The following is a 19264-nucleotide window of genomic DNA, read 5'->3' as shown; positions in this document are numbered from 1 at the left end:
TGGCTGTCCAAGACTCTCCCTCCTGATTGGCTGAGACACAGCAGTGGTGCCATTGGCTCCCGTTGCTGTCCATAAATTCAGTTAGCCAATCATGAGAGGGGGTGGGGCAGAACTGCAACCCCATGTCTGAATGGACACAAAGAGCTTCAGCTCAGGTGCCCCCATAGTAAGCTGCTTGCTGTGGGGGCATGTCACAGTAGGGAGAGGCCAAGAGCCTGTGAGGGATCTGAGAAGAGGATCTCTGCTGCTCTGTGCAAAACCACTGCACAGAGCAGGTAAGTATAACATGTTTGATATTTTTCAAGAAAATAAAAGGAAACTTTACAATCACGTTTTAATTTGTGAAAACATCTGAACACTGAGCTCATCCCTAATTGTGAACAGGTTTCACGTTCAGATCACCGTAACTCATCCACTAATCAATTACCTCTGAGCAAATGTGTTCTTGGACACTATTTAAATAATCCTGATTTGAACTGGTAAAGTTATGAAGCACCAAATTGAAACCTGACACAGTCCTGGATTGAACGTAGCTCACAGGTCATCTCTAAAGCTGCGCATAGACTAACCATAAATTGAAATGATTCTGAAGGGACTGACTATATTTTGATTCAGGTGTCGCCTTCCCCTGTTTGACTGAGGTCGATTGTTAGGTCAAGTTCTGTTGAATCATGTGCAAGCAAAAATGCTGTTTTTATTTTTCCTTGCACGTGATTGGGTACTCTGCAAAGTGAAGCTTTACCTCATTTACTAAGCGCTTGAGCAACTGCACTTTGCAAAGTGCACAGTCCATTTGCCTTCATTAAATCAACCCTGTTGTCTGACCGAATTTCTAAATGTAGTGGTATTGTAAACCATTTAACCCTGTCCATTACCTAATATGCTTGCACAATGAAAACATACCATGAGAACAGGCCATGATTGTCAGGTGACTGCAATGAGGCCCATTAACTTGAATGGGTTGTGTCCTGCACTAGTGTATGTCAAATATTACAGGGGCTATAATTGCTGCTGTGGAGCAGATCATCAAGGATTTTGCATGTGTACTCATTCCTAGCTGCTGCGTTGTCAGCTAAAGAGGGAGCAGTTTGGGAGCCCTTATAACACAGCTCAACCATGTGGTTAAACAGCCCCCCCCACCCCCCAAGTGTGAATGAGCCCTTAGCGTTCAGATAATACTTGCTACAGTTTTTTTTTTAACCAGTTCCTGACCATGCTATTGCCAAAAGATGGCTACAGCATGGTCGGCTAGTTCTGGGAGGGCATCCATGGACATCTGCTGCACTCTGTGATCGCAGTAAAGGGCCAATCACAGTGGCCTTTTACCATGCGATTGGCTGTGTCCAAACATAGCTGATCACAATGTAAACAAAGTTATCAGTTATCAGCATTTCTTTCCTCACGTGATTTTACAGGGTCAGGCGTGAAGAGCCGTTAACCGGCAATTCTGACAGGGCACATATACCGTATTTTCCAGTGTATATGACAACCTTTTACACCAAAAAAATGGCCAAAAAGCGGGGGTTGTCTTATACGCAAGCCGCCTGCTCGATGACAGCCCTCCAGATGCTTGCTGAATGTGCGGTAATACTGTATACATTATACACCGCTGAGCTAATCCCGGCAAGAGATGTATTCTATTAATGAATACAAAGTCTGCTCGGATTGGAGTAACAACCTCTGCCAATCCGAGCAGACTACATACAGTAGTCTGCTCCGATTGGCTTTGAGAGTCAGAGGCGCGGGCTGATGATGTTACAGCCTCTGCCAATCTGAGCAGTCTTTGTATTCATTAATAGAATACATTGCTCGCCGTGATTGGCTCAGCGCAGTAGACTTTGAGACAGTATGTTACCTGTTACCAAAGCTACTGAACATACGGCATTACTGCACATCCAGCAGGCTGACAGACTGGTCGGGAGGGGGTCGTCTTATACGGCGAGTACAGCAAAAAGACAATTTTAAATGGAAGATTGGGGGGGGGCGTCTTATACGCCTACCCGCCTTATACGCCGGCAATTACGCTACGTTGATAATCAGGATACCGGTTGTAAGTGCAGCCTCAACAGTACACATCAGTGAAGGAGAAAAATTGCTTGTTTGCAAAAAATTTTAACATAAACTGAGAAAAAAATAAATAAAAATTTTACATTTTTGGTCTTCTTTTGTTTATCAAAAAAAATGGTGATTAACTACCATCAAAAGAAAGATCTATCTGTCTAAAAAAAATTAAATAAATATGAGTACAGTATTGCATGACCGCACAATTGTCATTCAAAGTGCAACAACGCTGAAAGCCCAAAATTGGACTGGGCAGAAAGGGGGTGAAGATGACCAGTATTGAAGTGGTTAAATGTGCTGCCCTCAATGAATGTGGAAAACCAGCAGATGCTGCCCACTGAAGTAACAAAGACGGCTGCCCTGTGTGTTAAATCGTACACCCGCTGCCTGTTGAGTGCAGGCTCCATGCCACTGAGCTAAGCTCCTTGCCGGACCTCTGCGACAGGCAGCTGTGGCTGCACTGTACCTGCCATGAATGCTGTCACAGAGACCACTCCAAGCAGTTGGACAGGGGACTCAGCTCAGTGACATGGAGCCTTAACTAAAGCATTGCCCTGATTCACCATGTGAAGCCGGTGTTCTGTCGAGATGTGCCTACCCATCGAATAGTGCCCGGGACGAACTGCGCATGCGTTGTACGTCGAAGCACAACAGCTGTTTTGCCTATCAGCTGGGCTGACGTAACCATGGCGCATGCGCACATCGTAGGAGGTATTTCTCGATGGGAGATACCACAATTTAAACCTATACAAACAGCAGGGGTAGACAGAGGTTCTCAGATTGTGCATCGCTGCTGCTGGAGGGTGGCATGTGGCTGTGTTGAAGAGCTGGTTTTGTCTGTGTTGCAAACCACCGTTTCACACAGGCAAAACCGGCTGTTCAACACATGCAAACCCACCCTGCAACATAGACAAAACCAGACCATCAGCACACTGTAAAGCCGCCCCGCGAGGCACAATGTGAGAACTACGGTCTCCCCCCCCCACTGTTTGTATAGGTTTCAATCAAGGCAGTGAAATGGTATCTCCCATCGAGAGAGACCTCCTAAGATGTGCACTTGCACCCTGGTCACGTCACTCCAGCTGATCGGCAACTCAGTTGGAGTGCGGCTCTGTCCTGCGCATGCGCGGGCACTATTTGATGGAGGCCACTTCTTGACAGAACACCGACACTTGAAGTCACCTTATGGGAATTAGGCACCCCTGACTTTCACAGAAGTTGGTTGAGTCTAGATATACAGCTCTCTGCATGACAGGAACACCACTGACACAGATGATTTCAAAATAATAACTATATTATCTCCACATTTTTCAAATCTTGAAAAAGTGACATATTTATATACCAGTATTTGATTTGGGTAACAAATCCAAATTCTAATTGTATTATTCAAAGGTTTTGAAGAATGTTATTCCTCAACTGAAGGTATAGATCAACAGCTGAATATGGGTCTTCTGGTGCATTCCAGGAATTCTCTTCCATAATGAGACAACACAACTCAAAAACAGTTTCATCACATGAGTATCGACCTTTTGGGAGGCATTCCTCCTTGCATATGGCTACTTCATCTGCATCAACAGGCATTATTCTATTCACTGTGCCACGAGTTTCTGGATACAGATATAGTAAAATGGGCCTTCCACCTGAGCTGTCCTGTCTTTTGCATTTTCGCATATTGTGAGAATTCCAAATGTATACAACTTCATCAAGTTCAGCCTGAAATAACAATACTGAGAATTAGGGTCTACGAGGGAAATAAGAAATATTAAACAAAATGTTCCCATACTTCTTCATTGAAGAAAATTACATTGCTAGCTTGTCAAAGAGATCTATACCTAATTGTGATGGAGCAGTAATTCAAAGGTCCTGTATATATTTTAATTTAAAGGATAAGTTCACATCACATTAAAAAATCAATAAATACATTTTTTGGCAGTTAAAAAAGTGTATTTAATGTGTTTTCCATAGGAGCCTGAAAACATTGCACCCGGAATCAACAGATCAAGGGTGCAGTGTCAGGCTCCTGCAGACTGTGTAACTATCTGCCCATGTCTTTAATATGGACAGGCATACTCAGTCCAAGAAGAATCAATAAACTCCAAGGATGCTCACCAGCTCCCTCATTGTGCACTAAAAGCTATCAGCTGCAAAGGCTGTTGGTGTTTGGAGTTTATTTGTTCACAAAATGAATGATGTGACCGTGTGGGCGGAGCCCTGCATGGCTAGGTTCTTTTCAAATTGTAAAATTAAAAAAGCTGCGCTAAAAAAAGGTTTCAATCAGTGAGTCCAATTAAACTTTAAAAGACAGGAAAGTCAATATAAGCCACTTGGAATTCTTGATATCACCGCAATGTGCACACACAAACAAGAAAGTGCCCGATCACCGTATTTATATAGTCTGCTTACCAGATGGCAAGCATAAACGGCAGGTGGCTATAACCCAGCCATGGCCTTTAGCTTGTAGATGATAACAATGGTAGAGGTAAACCGGATCATGCAGATCACTCCCTCTATTCAACTATGATGTCCGTTATGGCTCAATGGATAGCGTAATTTAGTCTAGATAACAGTTTATTAAAATGAGGTATTGCACAGTTAGGAAGAAATGGATATGCATATAAAAGAAATGCCGGCCAGCACAAACACATGAAGCCCGTCCTCCTAGTTCAATCGTGTGGTGACGCCACTACGATGTCACGCTTTAAAATTGCTCACACTTGTGGTATGACGCAAAAGTTCAGTACTCAAAAATCTTCATAGGTGACGCTTTACATTTTTTTACAGGTTACATTTTTATAGTTGCAGAGGAGGTCTAGTACTAGAATTGTTACTATCGCTCTAACGTTCATGCTGATACCTCACATGTGTGTTTTGAACATTGGTTACATATGCGGGCGCGACCTACGTATGCATTCGCCTCTGCGTTCAGGGACAGGTGCGCTTTAATTTTATTTTTATTTTTTTACACTTTCCCTTTCAAAAAAATGGTTTTGATCACTTTTATTCCTATAATGTAAACATGCCTTGTAATAGGAATGGTGCGTGATCCGTCCTCTTAATGGAGAGATGTGGGGTCTATAAGGCTGGAAAGCATCAGATCAACAAAAAAACATGAACGATCTAATGCTTTTCTGCCGTGTCCCAGGCTTTTACTTACGCCGGACTGGACATGACGTCATAATGTCACGCCCGGGCCCCCGAGAGTCATAGAGATTGCCTGGGACCATCTATCCCTCAGCGCCAAATTCTTTCTCCGCGACGCCGATCGTACGGGTGACCCGGGAGAAGCACCGGAGGGCGACGGGAGGGGGGGTCATCCCCTCTCGCCAGCTGTAAGAATGATCAAGTGGCTGAATAGCCGCTATGATTTTGCTTACGGTGAAGGGAATCACCGGCAGGAAAAACAACATCTGAATGATGGTTGCAGCTGCAGGTATCATTCAGATATAGGGTTGCCACCTGTCCAGGATTCACCTGGACAGTTCGGCTTTGGAATCATGCGTTCGGGTTTCAGACTGCCTGAAACCAGGACACATTATTTAGACTGGACTATTACTTCCCAGCAGCTTCCACCCCCCCCCCCCCCCAAACACTCCTACCCCTCTGTGTCTGCCCACACTCCAATCCCCAGCGCTGTGCCTCAGAAAAGGAAAGTGGGGGCTGGAAATTTGAAGTCCAGCAGCCTCAGATACATCTGGATGAGAGGTGCCGACTGCGAAGGGGTGAGTGAACTCACCATCCATCCCTGTCTGTGTCTGAAGTCTCCCCCCTTCTCTCTCCTGCCTCTGAGTGAGTACACTAAGGCAAATCAGGGTTCTCAGAGCACCCCTTACATCAGAGTTCCCCTTTACACCAGAGGCCACAGTGTTTCCCCTTACATCAGAGTCCTCTCTGTACATCAGAGTTCTCAGTGTTCCCCCTTACATCAGGGTTCCCAGAGCATCCCTTATGTTAGAGTCCCCAGAGTTCTCCCTTACATCAGAGTCTGGACAGTTCCCCCTTAAAGTGAAAGGGGACTCTGCGAGTTCAGATGTAAAAGGGGAACTCTGTGGATTCCGATGAAAAGGGAAACTCTGTGGATTCAGATTTAAAAGGGGTACTCTGTGGACTCTGATGTAAAGGGGGACTCTTGTTATTAACTTCATATGAATAGAAATATTTAATAGCAAAATATATGTATAGTTTATACTATAAAAAAAATTGCTGTGCGGTGCTAAAGTGTTTGGGTTTGAAAAGGTGGCAACCCTATTCAGATATCACCACTGAAAGACCAGGACGTCATATGATGGCCAGCCGTCGTCAAGTGGTTATAGACAGCTTACACATTTAATTGCATGTATGACATCCTGTGTCACTAAAATGTAACCAAAGAAGTATGTTTGGATAAATATGCTAGCTATTTTACATTAGGAATGAGACAAACATACCCGGGTTGGATTCGATGGCCATTTGGGGAGCATGTCATACATTCTGCTGAAAAATCCGAACCCCTTTTGAGTTGATGGGAGTCAAATCTGTCAAACCAAGTATCGCCATTTTAAAAGCTAATGGCAAAAAGGGCATGGGGGCTGGACTCTGCCCTGGGGGACATGAACCAATGGAAATGTATTTAAAAAAAATTAAGAGTTTATTGGGAAAATTGATTTTAAGGCCTTGTTTACAAGGGCTCTGTTTGCCTGCACAGGGATGCACAAATGTTCCATGCACAGCCACTGCTCCCAATGTCACAGCCGTTTAGGTGCGGGTGTGTGTCCCTGAAGAAACACACACACAATGTCAAAATGGAAGCAGCAGCTGTATCCATGCCGCTAATGTGTCCCAATTGACATGAACAGAACTGCCTGCATAGGAATGCACAGTACGCCTGTACATCCCTGTGTGGGCAAACACGCCCTCACACAGGAATATACTTAAGTACACCCGTGTGAACAAGGACTAATAATGCATAAAGCAAAAATAAATAAATTTAAATAACATGACTGTGGGTGGCCTTAAAGCGGTAGTAAATGTAATTAAATAATTAAAAATCCAGGCCCCCTGCATGCTAATGTCATAATGTGCTAGTTTGCATCACACACTAGCACATTATGAAATACTTATCTTAAAGCGAAGCCCTCCTGGTTTGCGGTCTCTGACCATTTGGCTGAGCCGCTATGATGTCACTCCTGTGCGTGCGCACGGGAGTCATAGCCGTGACACAGAGCTCTAAAGGGACGGCATGAGCATGCTGTCCCATCAGAGCGCATGTACCGGTGATGTCATCAGCCGCAGAAACAGTGAATATCTCCAAAACAGTGCACATTTAGGCGATATTACTTGTATCTACAGGTAATCTTTATAATAAGCTTAACTGTAAGTACAAGTATCCCAGTGTTTACTATCAGTTTAGCCTGCCTGTGAGCAGTGTTAATTTTGTCGACTAAAACGACTAAAACCTTTTAGCCGACTAAATGAATACTATTTTAGTCTACTAAAATACGACCAAAACTAAAACAACTGAGATGACTAAAATACGGCTAAAACTAAAATGGCATTTTAGTCCTAAGACTAAGACTAAAACTAAATTGAAATTTGCTTCCAAAATTAACACTGCCTGTGAGGTGTTGCATCTGTATGATGTATAGAACCTCCTGCAGCAAAACTAATATTTGCAGCATTGCTGTATGGTGGTTTAAATTGCAAGTAATTTACTTTTTAATGCCAGTTACCTTTATTTTAAAACAAAATGCATAGATACCCCACTAAAATACATTTCAAACTGTCAAGAGACATAAGGGTCTAGTATGCATTTTGGGGGGTTCCTGTGCACCTTTTTTGGGTACGAAATAAAAGAGGTTTACTGTGAAAAGTAAATTACCCACTGATGTATTTTTATATCTAAAAGGGGGGGGGGTTGTCGCAGAAAATCTATACTAGACCTCTCAGAACAGATTTTAAGGGGGTAGCCTGTGCAAAGTACAAGAAAAGAAAAATGACATAGGGTTCCCCCAACTCTATACAACACCCTTGATCCTAGCACACAGCCTGGCAGGCCAGGAAAGGGGGGATGAGTGTGCGTTCCCCCTTCTGAGTGTGCGTTCCCCCTTCTGAATCCTAACAGGCACCTGCCTTCAACATAGCAAGATTATGTTGCCAGGGCTATAATTGACCAATGCAATGATGGTTCTAGACATGCATTTTTGGGACAAGTTATTCCCCCAAATGTCCCTAAGGTTCGGATCAGTATCAAAATTCCAAACAGACAATGTTCATCTCATCCCCATTACACATTACTGAGGTTTTTTATTATCAGCTACTGCAGTCAAATTTAACATGTACCTGTTTTGTAATTCTCAAGAATAAGCCAAAAAACCAAGCATGCATGTGACAATCATGAATTTAATTGGCTGTAAATACTTGTAGAATATATGTAGTCAATGAGCAACTCTTCAATGGTAATTTTATAGTCCTGCCCTGCTTCCAGTGGTGTACCTAGCACACCTGACACCCGGGCTAGACATTTTTTTTCACCCCCCCAAGAAAAATGGTATGTGGCAATATAACCAAAACTGTGGGTGTGGTCAGATTGCATCAACAGTGGGAAGGGTTTAAAGGGCCATATGCTTTAAGACTGTGCCACAAGCGAGTATGTATCAGACAGTACAAACCTCAGTATACTCATTTTAATAAAAGAAAACTGTTCTATTGCATATCCTTTACTACACACAGCTAACCATAAAGTGATATTATAGTCTTGATTTTTGTTTGTTTTTTCTAAATAATAAACATGTTATACTTACCTGCTCTGTGTAATGGTTTTGCACAGAGCAGCTTGGATCCTCCTCTTCCTGGCCCCTGCCTCTTTCTGGGTGCCCCCACAGCAAGCACCTTGTGTCTATTCACACACAGAGCCATGGCTCGACTCCACTCCCTCCGTCTTCTGATTGGCTCACTGGCTGTGATTGACAGCAGTGTGAGCCAATGGCTCCCGCTGCTGCCAACAGCCAATTAGGAGTGTGAGTCCCCAGACAGCCAAGGCTCTCGTAGACATCGCTGGATTGAGAGGGTTGGGGAGGCTGCTGCACACAGAAGGTTTTTTACCTTTGTGCATAGAATGTTGCACCTTTACAACCACTTTAATAAAGAATGCGCTGTACTTAGAATGCTGTAGTCAGGATAGGGTTGCCACCTTTTCTTCAAGCCAAACCCGAACACTTTTGCGACGCACGGCAATTTTTTTGTAGTACATGCTATATGATTGTAAAATACCTTCTGTTACCCAAAGAGAGTAGTAATGAGGTGTGCTACAGTGAACAGTGGCTGTGGCCCAATTGCATTAACAGTGGGGGGGGGGGACTTAAAGGGGCATGGTTAAATAAAACAAAAGCATTAGTGTACCCATAAAATATGATTCGATTAATAATTAATAATATCACTATGGCAGAGGACGGTGTCAGTATGGCAGAGGACAGTGTCAGTATGGCAGAGGACGGTGTCAGTATGGCAGAGGACGGTGTCAGTATGGCAGAGGACGGTGTCAGTATGGCAGAGGACGGTGTCAGTATGGCAGAGGACGGTGTCAGTATGGCAGAGGACGGTGTCAGTATGGCAGAGGACGGTGTCAGTATGGCAGAGGACAGTGTCAGTATGGCAGAGGACGGTGTCAGTAAAGCAGAGGACGGTGTCAGTAGAGCAGTGGACGGTGTCAGTAGAGCAGTGGACGGTGTCAGTATGGCAGAGGACGGTGTCAGTATGGCAGAGGACGGTGTCAGTATGGCAGAGGACGGTGTCAGTAAAGCAGAGGACGGTGTCAGTAGAGCAGTGGACGGTGTCAGTAGAGCAGTGGACGGTGTCAGTATGGCAGAGGACGGTGTCAGTATGGCAGGGGACGGTGTCAGTAGGGCAGGGGACGGTGTCAGTATGGCAGAGGACGGTGTCAGTATGGCAGAGGACAGTGTCAGTATGGCAGAGGACGGTGTCAGTATGGCAGAGGATGGTGTCAGTAGCACAGTGGACGGTGTCAGTAGAGCAGTGGACGGTGTCAGTATGGCAGAGGACGGTGTCAGTATGGCAGAGGACGGTGTCAGTAGGGCAGGGGACAGTGTCAGTAGGGCAGGGGACGGTGTCAGCAGGGCAGTGGACGGTGTCAGCAGGGCAGTGGACGGTGTCAGCAGGGCAGTGGACGGTGTCAGCAGGGCAGTGGACGGTGTCAGCAGGGCAGTGGACGGTGTCAGCAGGGCAGAGGACGGTGTCAGCAGGGCAGAGGACGGTGTCAGTAGGGCAGAGGACGGTGTCAGTAGAGTGGATGGGGTCAGTAGAGTGGATGGGGTCAGTAGAGTGGATGGGGTCAGTGGGGCAGAGGACGGTGTCAGTAGAGCAGAGGACGGTGTCAGTAGGGCAGAGGACGGTGTCAGTAGGGCAGAGGACGGTGTCAGTAGGGCAGAGGACGGTGTCAGTAGAGCAGTGGAAGGTGTCAGTAGAGCAGTGGAAGGTGTCAGTAGAGCAGTGGACGGTGTCAGTAGGGCAGTGGACGGTGGCAGTAGGGCAGTGGACGGTGGCAGTAGGGCAGTGGACGGTGGCAGTAGGGCAGTGGACGGTGGCAGTAGGGCAGAGGACGGTATCAATAGAGCAGAGGACGGTGTCAGTAGGGCAGAGGATGGTGTCAGTAGGGCAGTGGACGGTGTCAGTAGAGTGGATGGGGTCAGTAGGGCACTGGACGGTGTCAGTAGGGCACTGGACGGTGTCAGTAGAGCAGAGGACGGTGTCAGTAGGGCAGAGGACAGTGTCAGTAGGGCAGAGGACGGTGTCAGTAGGGCAGTGCACGGGGTCAGTAGAGTGGATGGGGTCAGTAGGGCAGTGGACGGTGTCAGTATGGCAGAGGACTGTGTCCGTATGGCAGAGGACGGTGTCCGTATGGCAGAGGACGGTGTCCGTATGGCAGAGGACGGTGTCAGTAGGGCAGTGGACGGTGTCAGTAGGGCAGTGGACGGTGTCAGTAGGGCAGTGGACGGTGTCAGTAGGGCAGTGGACGGTGTCAGTAGGGCAGTGGACGGTGTCAGTAGGGCAGTGGACGGTGTCAGTAGAGCAGTGGACGGTGTCAGTAGGGCAGAGATTAGTGTCAGTAGGGCAGTGGACGGTGTCAGTAGGGCAGTGGATGGTGTCAGTAGAGCAGAGGACGGTGTCAGTAGAGCAGAGGACGGTGTCAGTAGAGCAGTGGACGGTGTCAGTAGGGCAGTGGACGGTGTCAGTAGAGCAGTGGACGGTGTCAGTAGGGCAGTGGACGGTGTCAGTAGGGCAGTGGACGGTGTCAGTAGAGCAGTGGATGGTGTCAGTAGGGCAGTGGACGGTGTCAGTAGAGCAGAGGACGGTGTCAGTAGAGCAGTGGCCTGTGTCACCCGGTGAGAACTGTATATATGGATGGTGTATGGGGGGGGTGGAGTACTGTATATATGGGGGGGGACTGTATATATGGAGAGGACTGTATATATAGATTGTGTATGGGGAGAGGACTGTGTATATGGGGGGACTGTATAGGGAGAGGACTGTATATATGGGGACTGTGTATATGGGGGGGACTGTATATATGGATGGTGTATGGGGGGGAGAACTGTATATATGGGGGGAACTGTATATATGGATGGTGTATGAGGAGGAGAGAGAGAACTATATGGATGGATGGATGGTATATGGGAGGGGGCCGGCAGAACTGTATATATAGTGTATGGTGGGGGGAGGGGGGTGTACGTATATATGTATAGTGTATAGTGGGGGGAGGGGGGGTGTACGTATATATGTATGTATATTGTATGGTGGGGGGAGGGGGGTGTATGTATATATGTATGTATATTGTATGGTGGGGGGAGGGGGGTGTATGTATATATGTATGTATAGTGTATGGTGGGGGGAGGGGGGTGTATGTATAGTGTATGGTGGGGGGAGGGGGTGTATGTATATATGTTTGTATAGTGTATGGTGGGGGGTGTATTTATATATGTTTGTATAGTGTATGGTGGGGGGAGGGGGGTGTATGTATATATGTTTGTATAGTGTATGGTGGGGGGAGGGGGGTGTATGTATGTTTGTATAGTGTATGGTGGGGGGTGTATTTATATATGTATGTATAGTGTATGGTGGGGGGGAGGGGGGGGTGTATGTATATATGTTTGTATAGTGTATGGTGGGGGGAGGGGGGTGTATGTATATATGTTTGTATAGTGTATGGTGGGGGGAGGGGGGGTGTATGTATGTATGTATGTTTGTATAGTGTATGGTGGGGGTGTATTTATATATGTATGTATAGTGTATGGTGGGGGGGAGGGGGGGTGTATGTATATATGTATGTATAGTGTATGGTGGGGGGAGGGGGTGTATGTATGTATGTATAGTGTATGGTGGGGGGAGGGGGGGTGTATGTATATATGTATGTATAGTGTATGGTGGGGGGGAGGGGGGGGTGTATGTATATATGTATGTATAGTGTATGGTGGGGGGAGGGGGTGTATGTATGTATGTATAGTGTATGGTGGGGGGAGGGGGTGTATGTATGTATGTATAGTGTATGGTGGGGGGGGGGGGTGTATGTATAGTGTATGGTGGGGGGAGGGGGTGTATGTATGTATGTATAGTGTATGGTGGGGGGGAGGGGTGTATGTATAGTGTAAGGTGGGGGGAGGGGGTGTATGTATGTATGTATAGTGTATGGTGGGGGGAGGGGGTGTATGTATATATGTTTGTATAGTGTATGGTGGGGGGGGAAAGGTGAGAGTACTTTGAAATCCTGACATGGATGGTAAAAACTTACCTTACAAGCTGGGCTCCAGTCCCAGCGTGATCTGTGCACACATTCCAGCAGGGAATGGGGAGGCTCCGCCCACCTCCTTGTCCCTTCTGCTGTCAGCCAGAGGATTGGAGGAGAGCACCCGGCCGGTAACATGGAGGCTCTGCCTCTGTGTCCCGACTCCGTCCTGCACTCAGAGTCAGACAGCTGAGCACTGCAGGAGCAGAAATCAAGCAGCGCTAAGGCGGCGCTACGGAACGGAACTCCACGGCCGCACTGATGACACAGCTTCGGCACAGGGAGCCACGGGTCTGAGATGAATAATGTGTCCGGGTCTCAGGCGGGCAGAGACCTGGGCACATGTTTCAAAACCCGTACTGTCCGGGTGAATCCCGGACAGGTGGCAACTCTAAGTCAGGAGTAAGAAATGTAAAACACAGTGAGGGGAATTCATCAAAACTGGTGCAGTCAGAATCTGGAACTACTGTGCATGGCAACCAATTAGCTTTTATCTTCAGCTTGTTCAGTTTTAAAAATGAAAGTTATGAGCTGATTGGTTGCTATGCACAGCTGTTCCAAATTCTGTCTGCTCTAGTTTTGATAAATTCTCCTAAGGCCTAATCAGACTGGTCCTGTATGCTGAGCCACTTTTTGATGCATCTGCGTCTACCAGAGAGCTTCACCTATTGAAGTGGGTGCACAGATCCGAATTCAGACACTGTGCGTTTGGATACATGCATCCCTTCCTATCTGCATGTCAAATTTTGATACTCGACTGTCCATGCAGTTGCTGCATCCCGATTGACTTTGACAGGAACTGCCTACACAGGAATGCACAGAACACCATGCATCCCCATGCGTTACACAAGGCCATCACACTGGGCATGGATGCATATGCTCCATGTAAATGAGGCCCAATTGCCATGTGGGCCAGATAGCAGGAAAGATGATATGTTGGGTAATTAAAAGAGAAGTACAGGCAGTCCCCGGGTTACAAACAAGACAGGGACTGTAGGTTTGTTCTTAAGTAGAATCTGTTTGTAATTTTGAACTGGTACAGTTTTTTTTTTAAAGTGTAGCTCCAGCCAAAAAATCTATTTTTAAGCTTTTTGGAAAACATAGGGAAGGGTTATCACCCCTGTAACATTTGTTTTGCTGTCTGTGCTCCTCTTCAGAAGATTTCACCTCACCTAGGTGGATGCTGCATCTGTCCCCCACTGGCTCTAAGGCTGAGAAACAAGTAACCAAACAACCGATCACTCAGTTCTCAGAGCTACCTAAGCAGAGAGCTGGGGGCTGCCAGTCTCTGGCTCTGCTCTGCCACCCCCGGTGCTCACTGAAACACTGGGTTGTGGAGGGGGCTGGAGTGGCCAGCTCAGGCTCTCAGCAGCTTGCTGAGAGCCAGAGCTGGGTGCCGGTCCAGGCATGTGAGCAGATCACAAACATATGGTTGCGATCTTTCCCCAGCACCAATTCTGTGACATCATCCGACAGCAGGCTTAAGCCAGATGAAAATGGGTCACAGGAGTGCAAAACAATCTGCACTGCTGTGATCGACAGAAGAAGTACAACCAAACAGGCTTTGGCTGTACTTCTCCTTTAATAAATCTATCACACGACCTGTCTCTCTGGTCCTGTTTGGCATTACTTAAAACAATTGATACATTTTGCCATTTATGTTGTGAACTCACCCTCCAGGGCCCAGACAGGCTTTTCCTCAGCCCAGGCTTTAAGGCCCCATTCACACCTGAGCTTGGTGTTTTCAGGCAGAAAATCGCGCAACTTTACAGCGCTTTTACGGCGTTTTTTGCAGCGTTTTTATACAGCGATTTGCGGCGTTTTTTACCGCGATTTTCCAGCGATTTTGTGCAGGGCAAAAGGTCACCAATGTAAAAAGCAGAAAAACGCCTAAATCTGCCCAATTTGCGCGACAAAAAAGGGTCCAGAACTTGTTTGAGCTTCAGTCGTAGGGCTTCAGGCATTTTGGAGTGGAGATGTGAACTATCTCCATAGAGAATAATTGATTTTTTCCCCTCCAGCGTTTTGTAGCTTCAGGCTTCAAGCTACAAAACGCTCAGGTGTGAATGGAGCCTAAATCCAGTCCTCTCTCTCCCTGAAGCTGGAAGGTCCTTCAGGCACCCTCTTTCCTAGTCCAGAGGTCCTCCACGATCCCTCTCTCATAGTCCAGGGCCTCCATATACCCTCTCTCCTAATCCGGGACCTCTAGGCACCCGCTCACCTAGTCCAGTATCTCCCTTGTCCTCCACCTAGCCAAGGGCTTTTGCCACACCACCCCCTTCCTAGTCGGGGGGCCTCCTCTGCTAGTCCAAGGCCTCCTTTACAGCCTACCCCAAAATAGGAGCCGCCTCTGCACCCTGCTCTCCAAATCCAGGTCCTTTATCAACCCCACTTTTCAAGTCCAGGGCCTCCATTGTACTCCCCTCCTAGTCCAGGGCCTCCTCTGCTAGTCCAAGGCCTCCTTTACAGCCTACCCCAAAATTGGAGCTGCCTCTGCGCCCTGCTCTCCGAATCGAGGTGCTTTATCAACCCCACTTTTCAAGTCCAGGGCCTCCTCTATACCCCCCAGTCCAGGGCCCCCATTGTACTCCCCTCCTAGTCAAGGGCCTCCTCTTTATCCTCCGGTCCAGGGCCTACTCTGCACCCCTCAGTCAAGGGCCTCCTGTGTACTCCCCTCCTAGTCCAGGGCCTCCTCTACACCCCCCACACTCCTGCACCTCCCTCCTATTCCAGCACCTCCTCTGCACAACCCCAGTCCAGGGCCCCCTCTGCACCCCCCAGCCAAAAAGCTCCTCTGCATCCCCCAAGTCCAGGGCCTCCTCTGCACCCCTCAGCCCAGGGCCTCCTCCGCACTCCCCAACCCAAGGCCTCCTCCGCACCCCCCATCAGCCCAAGGCCTCCTCCTCACCCTCCATCAGTCCAGGGCCTCCTTAACCCCCCCAGCCAAGAAGCTCCTCTGCATCCCCCAAGTTCAGGGCCTCCTCTGCACCCCCCATCCCACAAGGAACTCCTCTGCACCTCCTCTAACCCCCCCAGTGTGGGGTCTTCTCTGCACCCCCTCAGCCCAGGGCCTTCACTGCACCCCCCAGCCTGGGGCTTCCTCTGCACCCCCCCAGTCCAGGGCCTTCCTTGAAGCCCCCCCTTCTCTGGGATACATCACGCAGAAAAGACATAGGCTGTTTGGGGACTGGGCAGGAATAGGAGGGAAACCGGCCTGTCCATTACACTTGATCGGGTGGCAGTGACACCCTTAGAGCAGCGGTTACCAGTGTGGGTGGGGGCAGCACCCCCCTAGATGTGTCACCCGGGGCAGGCGCCAACCCTGCACCCTCTAGTTTTGGCCCTGCCTGCTTCTGACATGTTTTGGAAGTAGAGTGGGAAGAACATTTTGTTAAATAGCAGTAAATGTATTCTATTAAAATTGCATTTTACAAGAGCTTATAAGGTAATCACTCTCATATATTTAAAAACACTTACCTGTATGATGTTTAAGAAGCAAAACTGGATGAGGTTTTTATCGATAAAGTCTCCAGTAAAATAGCCATCATTCTGAATATTTCTTAAAAGGTTAATCCAGAACTGCACATTCTGTTTCCTCAGTACACCCCACCATCTTTCAATTCTTTGATTTGCTGTACTTCTTCCATACAAAAAACTTTTCTCTGCAGCCCAATTGTCTGAGTGTGAGCGCCTTAGAAATTTCTGCATTTGTTCCATATGTCCATTCTCTGTGCCAAGATCAGCACGTATCCTTTCTGGGCAACCTCCAATCATAGATACAGCATCAATAAAATAATTAGCAACTATTTTGGGGTTGCTATTAGTAGTAAAGGCTTCCATCCATACAATATAACGACTGTAACCATCAATGCAGCCATTAATTGCAATGCCATAGGGTTTTAATTTGTCATAAGAATCTACATGCCAAACTGCATTTGGACCTTCAGTATGGTAGCGCCGTCTATGCAAGCGTCGAGCTGTTCTTAATTGAACTCCTTCTGGGTCAAGGTATTTTACCATTTGCCTTATCGTTTTCTGTGTAACAACAAATCCTTTTTGAAGTGCCCTTAGATGTAGCCATCTATATCCCTGCATTTGCCCAGATTTGAAAATTTCAGCTTGTAGAAAGCTAAAAACTTCAGGCAAGTTGGAAAAGTTCTTCTTTCTGTAAAGACTAAATTTGCTGCAGATTCTCTTCAGTGTTCGATAACTAATAACTATGTTATGACTGGCTAAAACTGCAAGTATTTCCTTATTATTAAATCCAAGTCTAAAATAGAATTGAACAAGTTCTTCTCTATTTGCCATGCTTCACTGACAGCCACTGAAGCTAAAGAAACCTCTACTGGGCTGAGTCTCCTGTAACATTCCTTTTATACTGTGTAATCTCAGAATTCTGACTTTTAATCTCAGAATTTTGTTTAATACATTTTAGGATGGATAAAATTTTAAACAAAAAAGTTACTTCTGTTGTTTGCAGCCTCCTCCAAATCTACGGCCCTGCCCTTATACACTGCTCACTGCAAATGAAATACTGTTCCTTGTCACCAAACACTGCTCACTGGTAGATATTAGGTAATGCCATTTTATAAAGCTTCCTTCACTGACACAATATAAAGTTGCATTGCCAGACATCCCAACCTGCAAAAACTCATTTCAGGGAGGTGGCAAACCCATTTCATTCTCACTCGCTCCTGGACTCACTCCTCCCTCTGTTTGAATCCGACACAAGCTCCCTCCACACAGCTGCTGCTCACCTCCCATTGGCTGCCCTGGCTAACTCTCTCTGAGCTGGATTGGCAGAGGGCAGGCACTCAGTGATTGGGGGAGCTGGAGGGTTATAAGAGGAGGGCGGAGTAACAGTCTGGGACACATAGGAAGTCCTATACTGCACCCGCTTTCATACAATTGATCCCCATAGCGATGCCACTGCCACCCCTGGCCCGGAGGAGGGGGTGACTCGGGCTGTTGTGGTTGACAATCGGAAGATGATGCTGCACTCGCAGGTGTCTGTGAGCCCGCCGTCAATTATGGGAGACTTGGGATGTCGGCATTGCCATCATATACTGCTGATTGAACAGAACTGCTATTACACTCTGCTCACTGCCCTGACACTACATTGTGTTTAATCATCACCCTGACACTGCCAGTACATACAGCTCATGGCCTGCACTGCACTGCCACTATATACACTGGTTACTGTGCCTCCTCCCCCCTCTCAGGTGGGGATTCTGGGAAAATAGTGGCATGCAGAGCAAAATACTGTATCTGTGTATATATATATATATATATATATATATATATATATATATTTGTAGTATGTTAGACCCCTTTCACACCGAGGACGATTTGCAGGCGCTATAGCGTTAAAAATAGCGCCTGCAATCTGCCCTCAAACAGCTGCAGCATTGTCTCCAGTGTGAAAGCCCGAGGACTTCACATTACTCTACCTGAGGACTTTCACACCGGAGCGCTGCGCTGGCAGGACATCAGGAAAAGTCTGCGCTATTGCGGCGCATTGCGGGCGGTTTTAACACTTTCTTGGCCGCAGGCGGGGGGGGGGGGTAAAAGCACACCGCCAGCGGCCGAAATGTGCCACTAATCCGATGGTAAAGCACCACTAAAAATAGTGGCGTTTTACCGCCGACGCTATGGGCGGCTCGGTGTGAAAGGGGTCTAAGAGTTTAAAACTGGTGCACACATAAGGGACTAACAGTAGTGAAGAAGAAAAATGACCCTGCATCGGTGGTGTCACTGGATGAAAACAAAATGACCCTGCATCGGTGGTGTCACTGGATGAAAACAAAATGACCCTGCATCGGTGGTGTCACTGGATGGAAAAACGACCCTGCATCGGTGGTGTCACTGGATGGAAAAACGACCCTGCATCGGTGGTGTCACTGGATGGAAAAAAATGACCCTGCATCAGTAGTGTCAATGGATGGAAAAAAATGACCCTGCATCTGTGGTGTCACTGGATGGAAAAATGACCCTGCATCGATGATGTCATTTGATGGAAAAAAATGACCCTGAATCGGTGGTGTCACTAGATGGAAAAAAATGACCCTGCATCGGTGGTGTCACTAGATGGAAAAATGATCCTGCATCGGTGGTTAAGTTATAAGACGTGATGGTTATCATGCAGCTTCCAGGGACAATCTCCTGAAATTTAGAACTGGCCCCATGTCACCAAAATCATCCCAATATATACACAGATTTGTAAAAAAATCCCTACTCTCTAATTTATAGTAGTCAGCTTATATAACAATTTTATCAATATGTCTTTGTTAATATGCCTTGAAATCAATTTGGATATATCAATAAAATACAATTTAAGTTCTCAGTAACGTATAGTTTAAAATATGTTTAATATAAAATCAATATATTGAAAATACATATATAATTAAAAACGTGCTCTGAACTGGATAAGAA

At 46.8% G+C, this 19264-nt stretch overlaps 1 protein-coding gene across 4 annotated transcripts in view; it reads right to left on the bottom strand.

Annotated features, from left to right (window-relative positions):
• Positions 1-19264, bottom strand: part of DDAH1 (dimethylarginine dimethylaminohydrolase 1) — a 320053-nt gene that overhangs the window by 52836 nt on the left and 247953 nt on the right. Inside the window, exons 1-2 of one of the 4 annotated variants that reach the window (XM_073593609.1) lie at positions 16310-17156; positions 3335-3774 (exon numbers count right to left, since the gene is read on the bottom strand). The exons of 2 other annotated variants lie outside the window; for them this stretch is intronic. In XM_073593609.1, the coding sequence (XP_073449710.1) occupies positions 3448-3774; positions 16310-17140 (1158 nt within the window). In that variant the 5' untranslated portion in view covers positions 17141-17156 and the 3' untranslated portion in view covers positions 3335-3447. Of the gene's footprint in view, positions 1-3334; positions 3775-16309; positions 17157-19264 lie in introns of those variants that run through there. One more of the 4 variants, XM_073593608.1, reaches the window with a different exon arrangement.

This window comes from Aquarana catesbeiana, linkage group LG07 (assembly GCF_042186555.1).
Source record: "Aquarana catesbeiana isolate 2022-GZ linkage group LG07, ASM4218655v1, whole genome shotgun sequence".
Lineage (NCBI taxonomy): Eukaryota > Metazoa > Chordata > Amphibia > Anura > Ranidae > Aquarana > Aquarana catesbeiana.
Note: the sequence above shows the minus strand (reverse complement) of the source record. Positions and strands in the feature narration are given on the sequence as shown.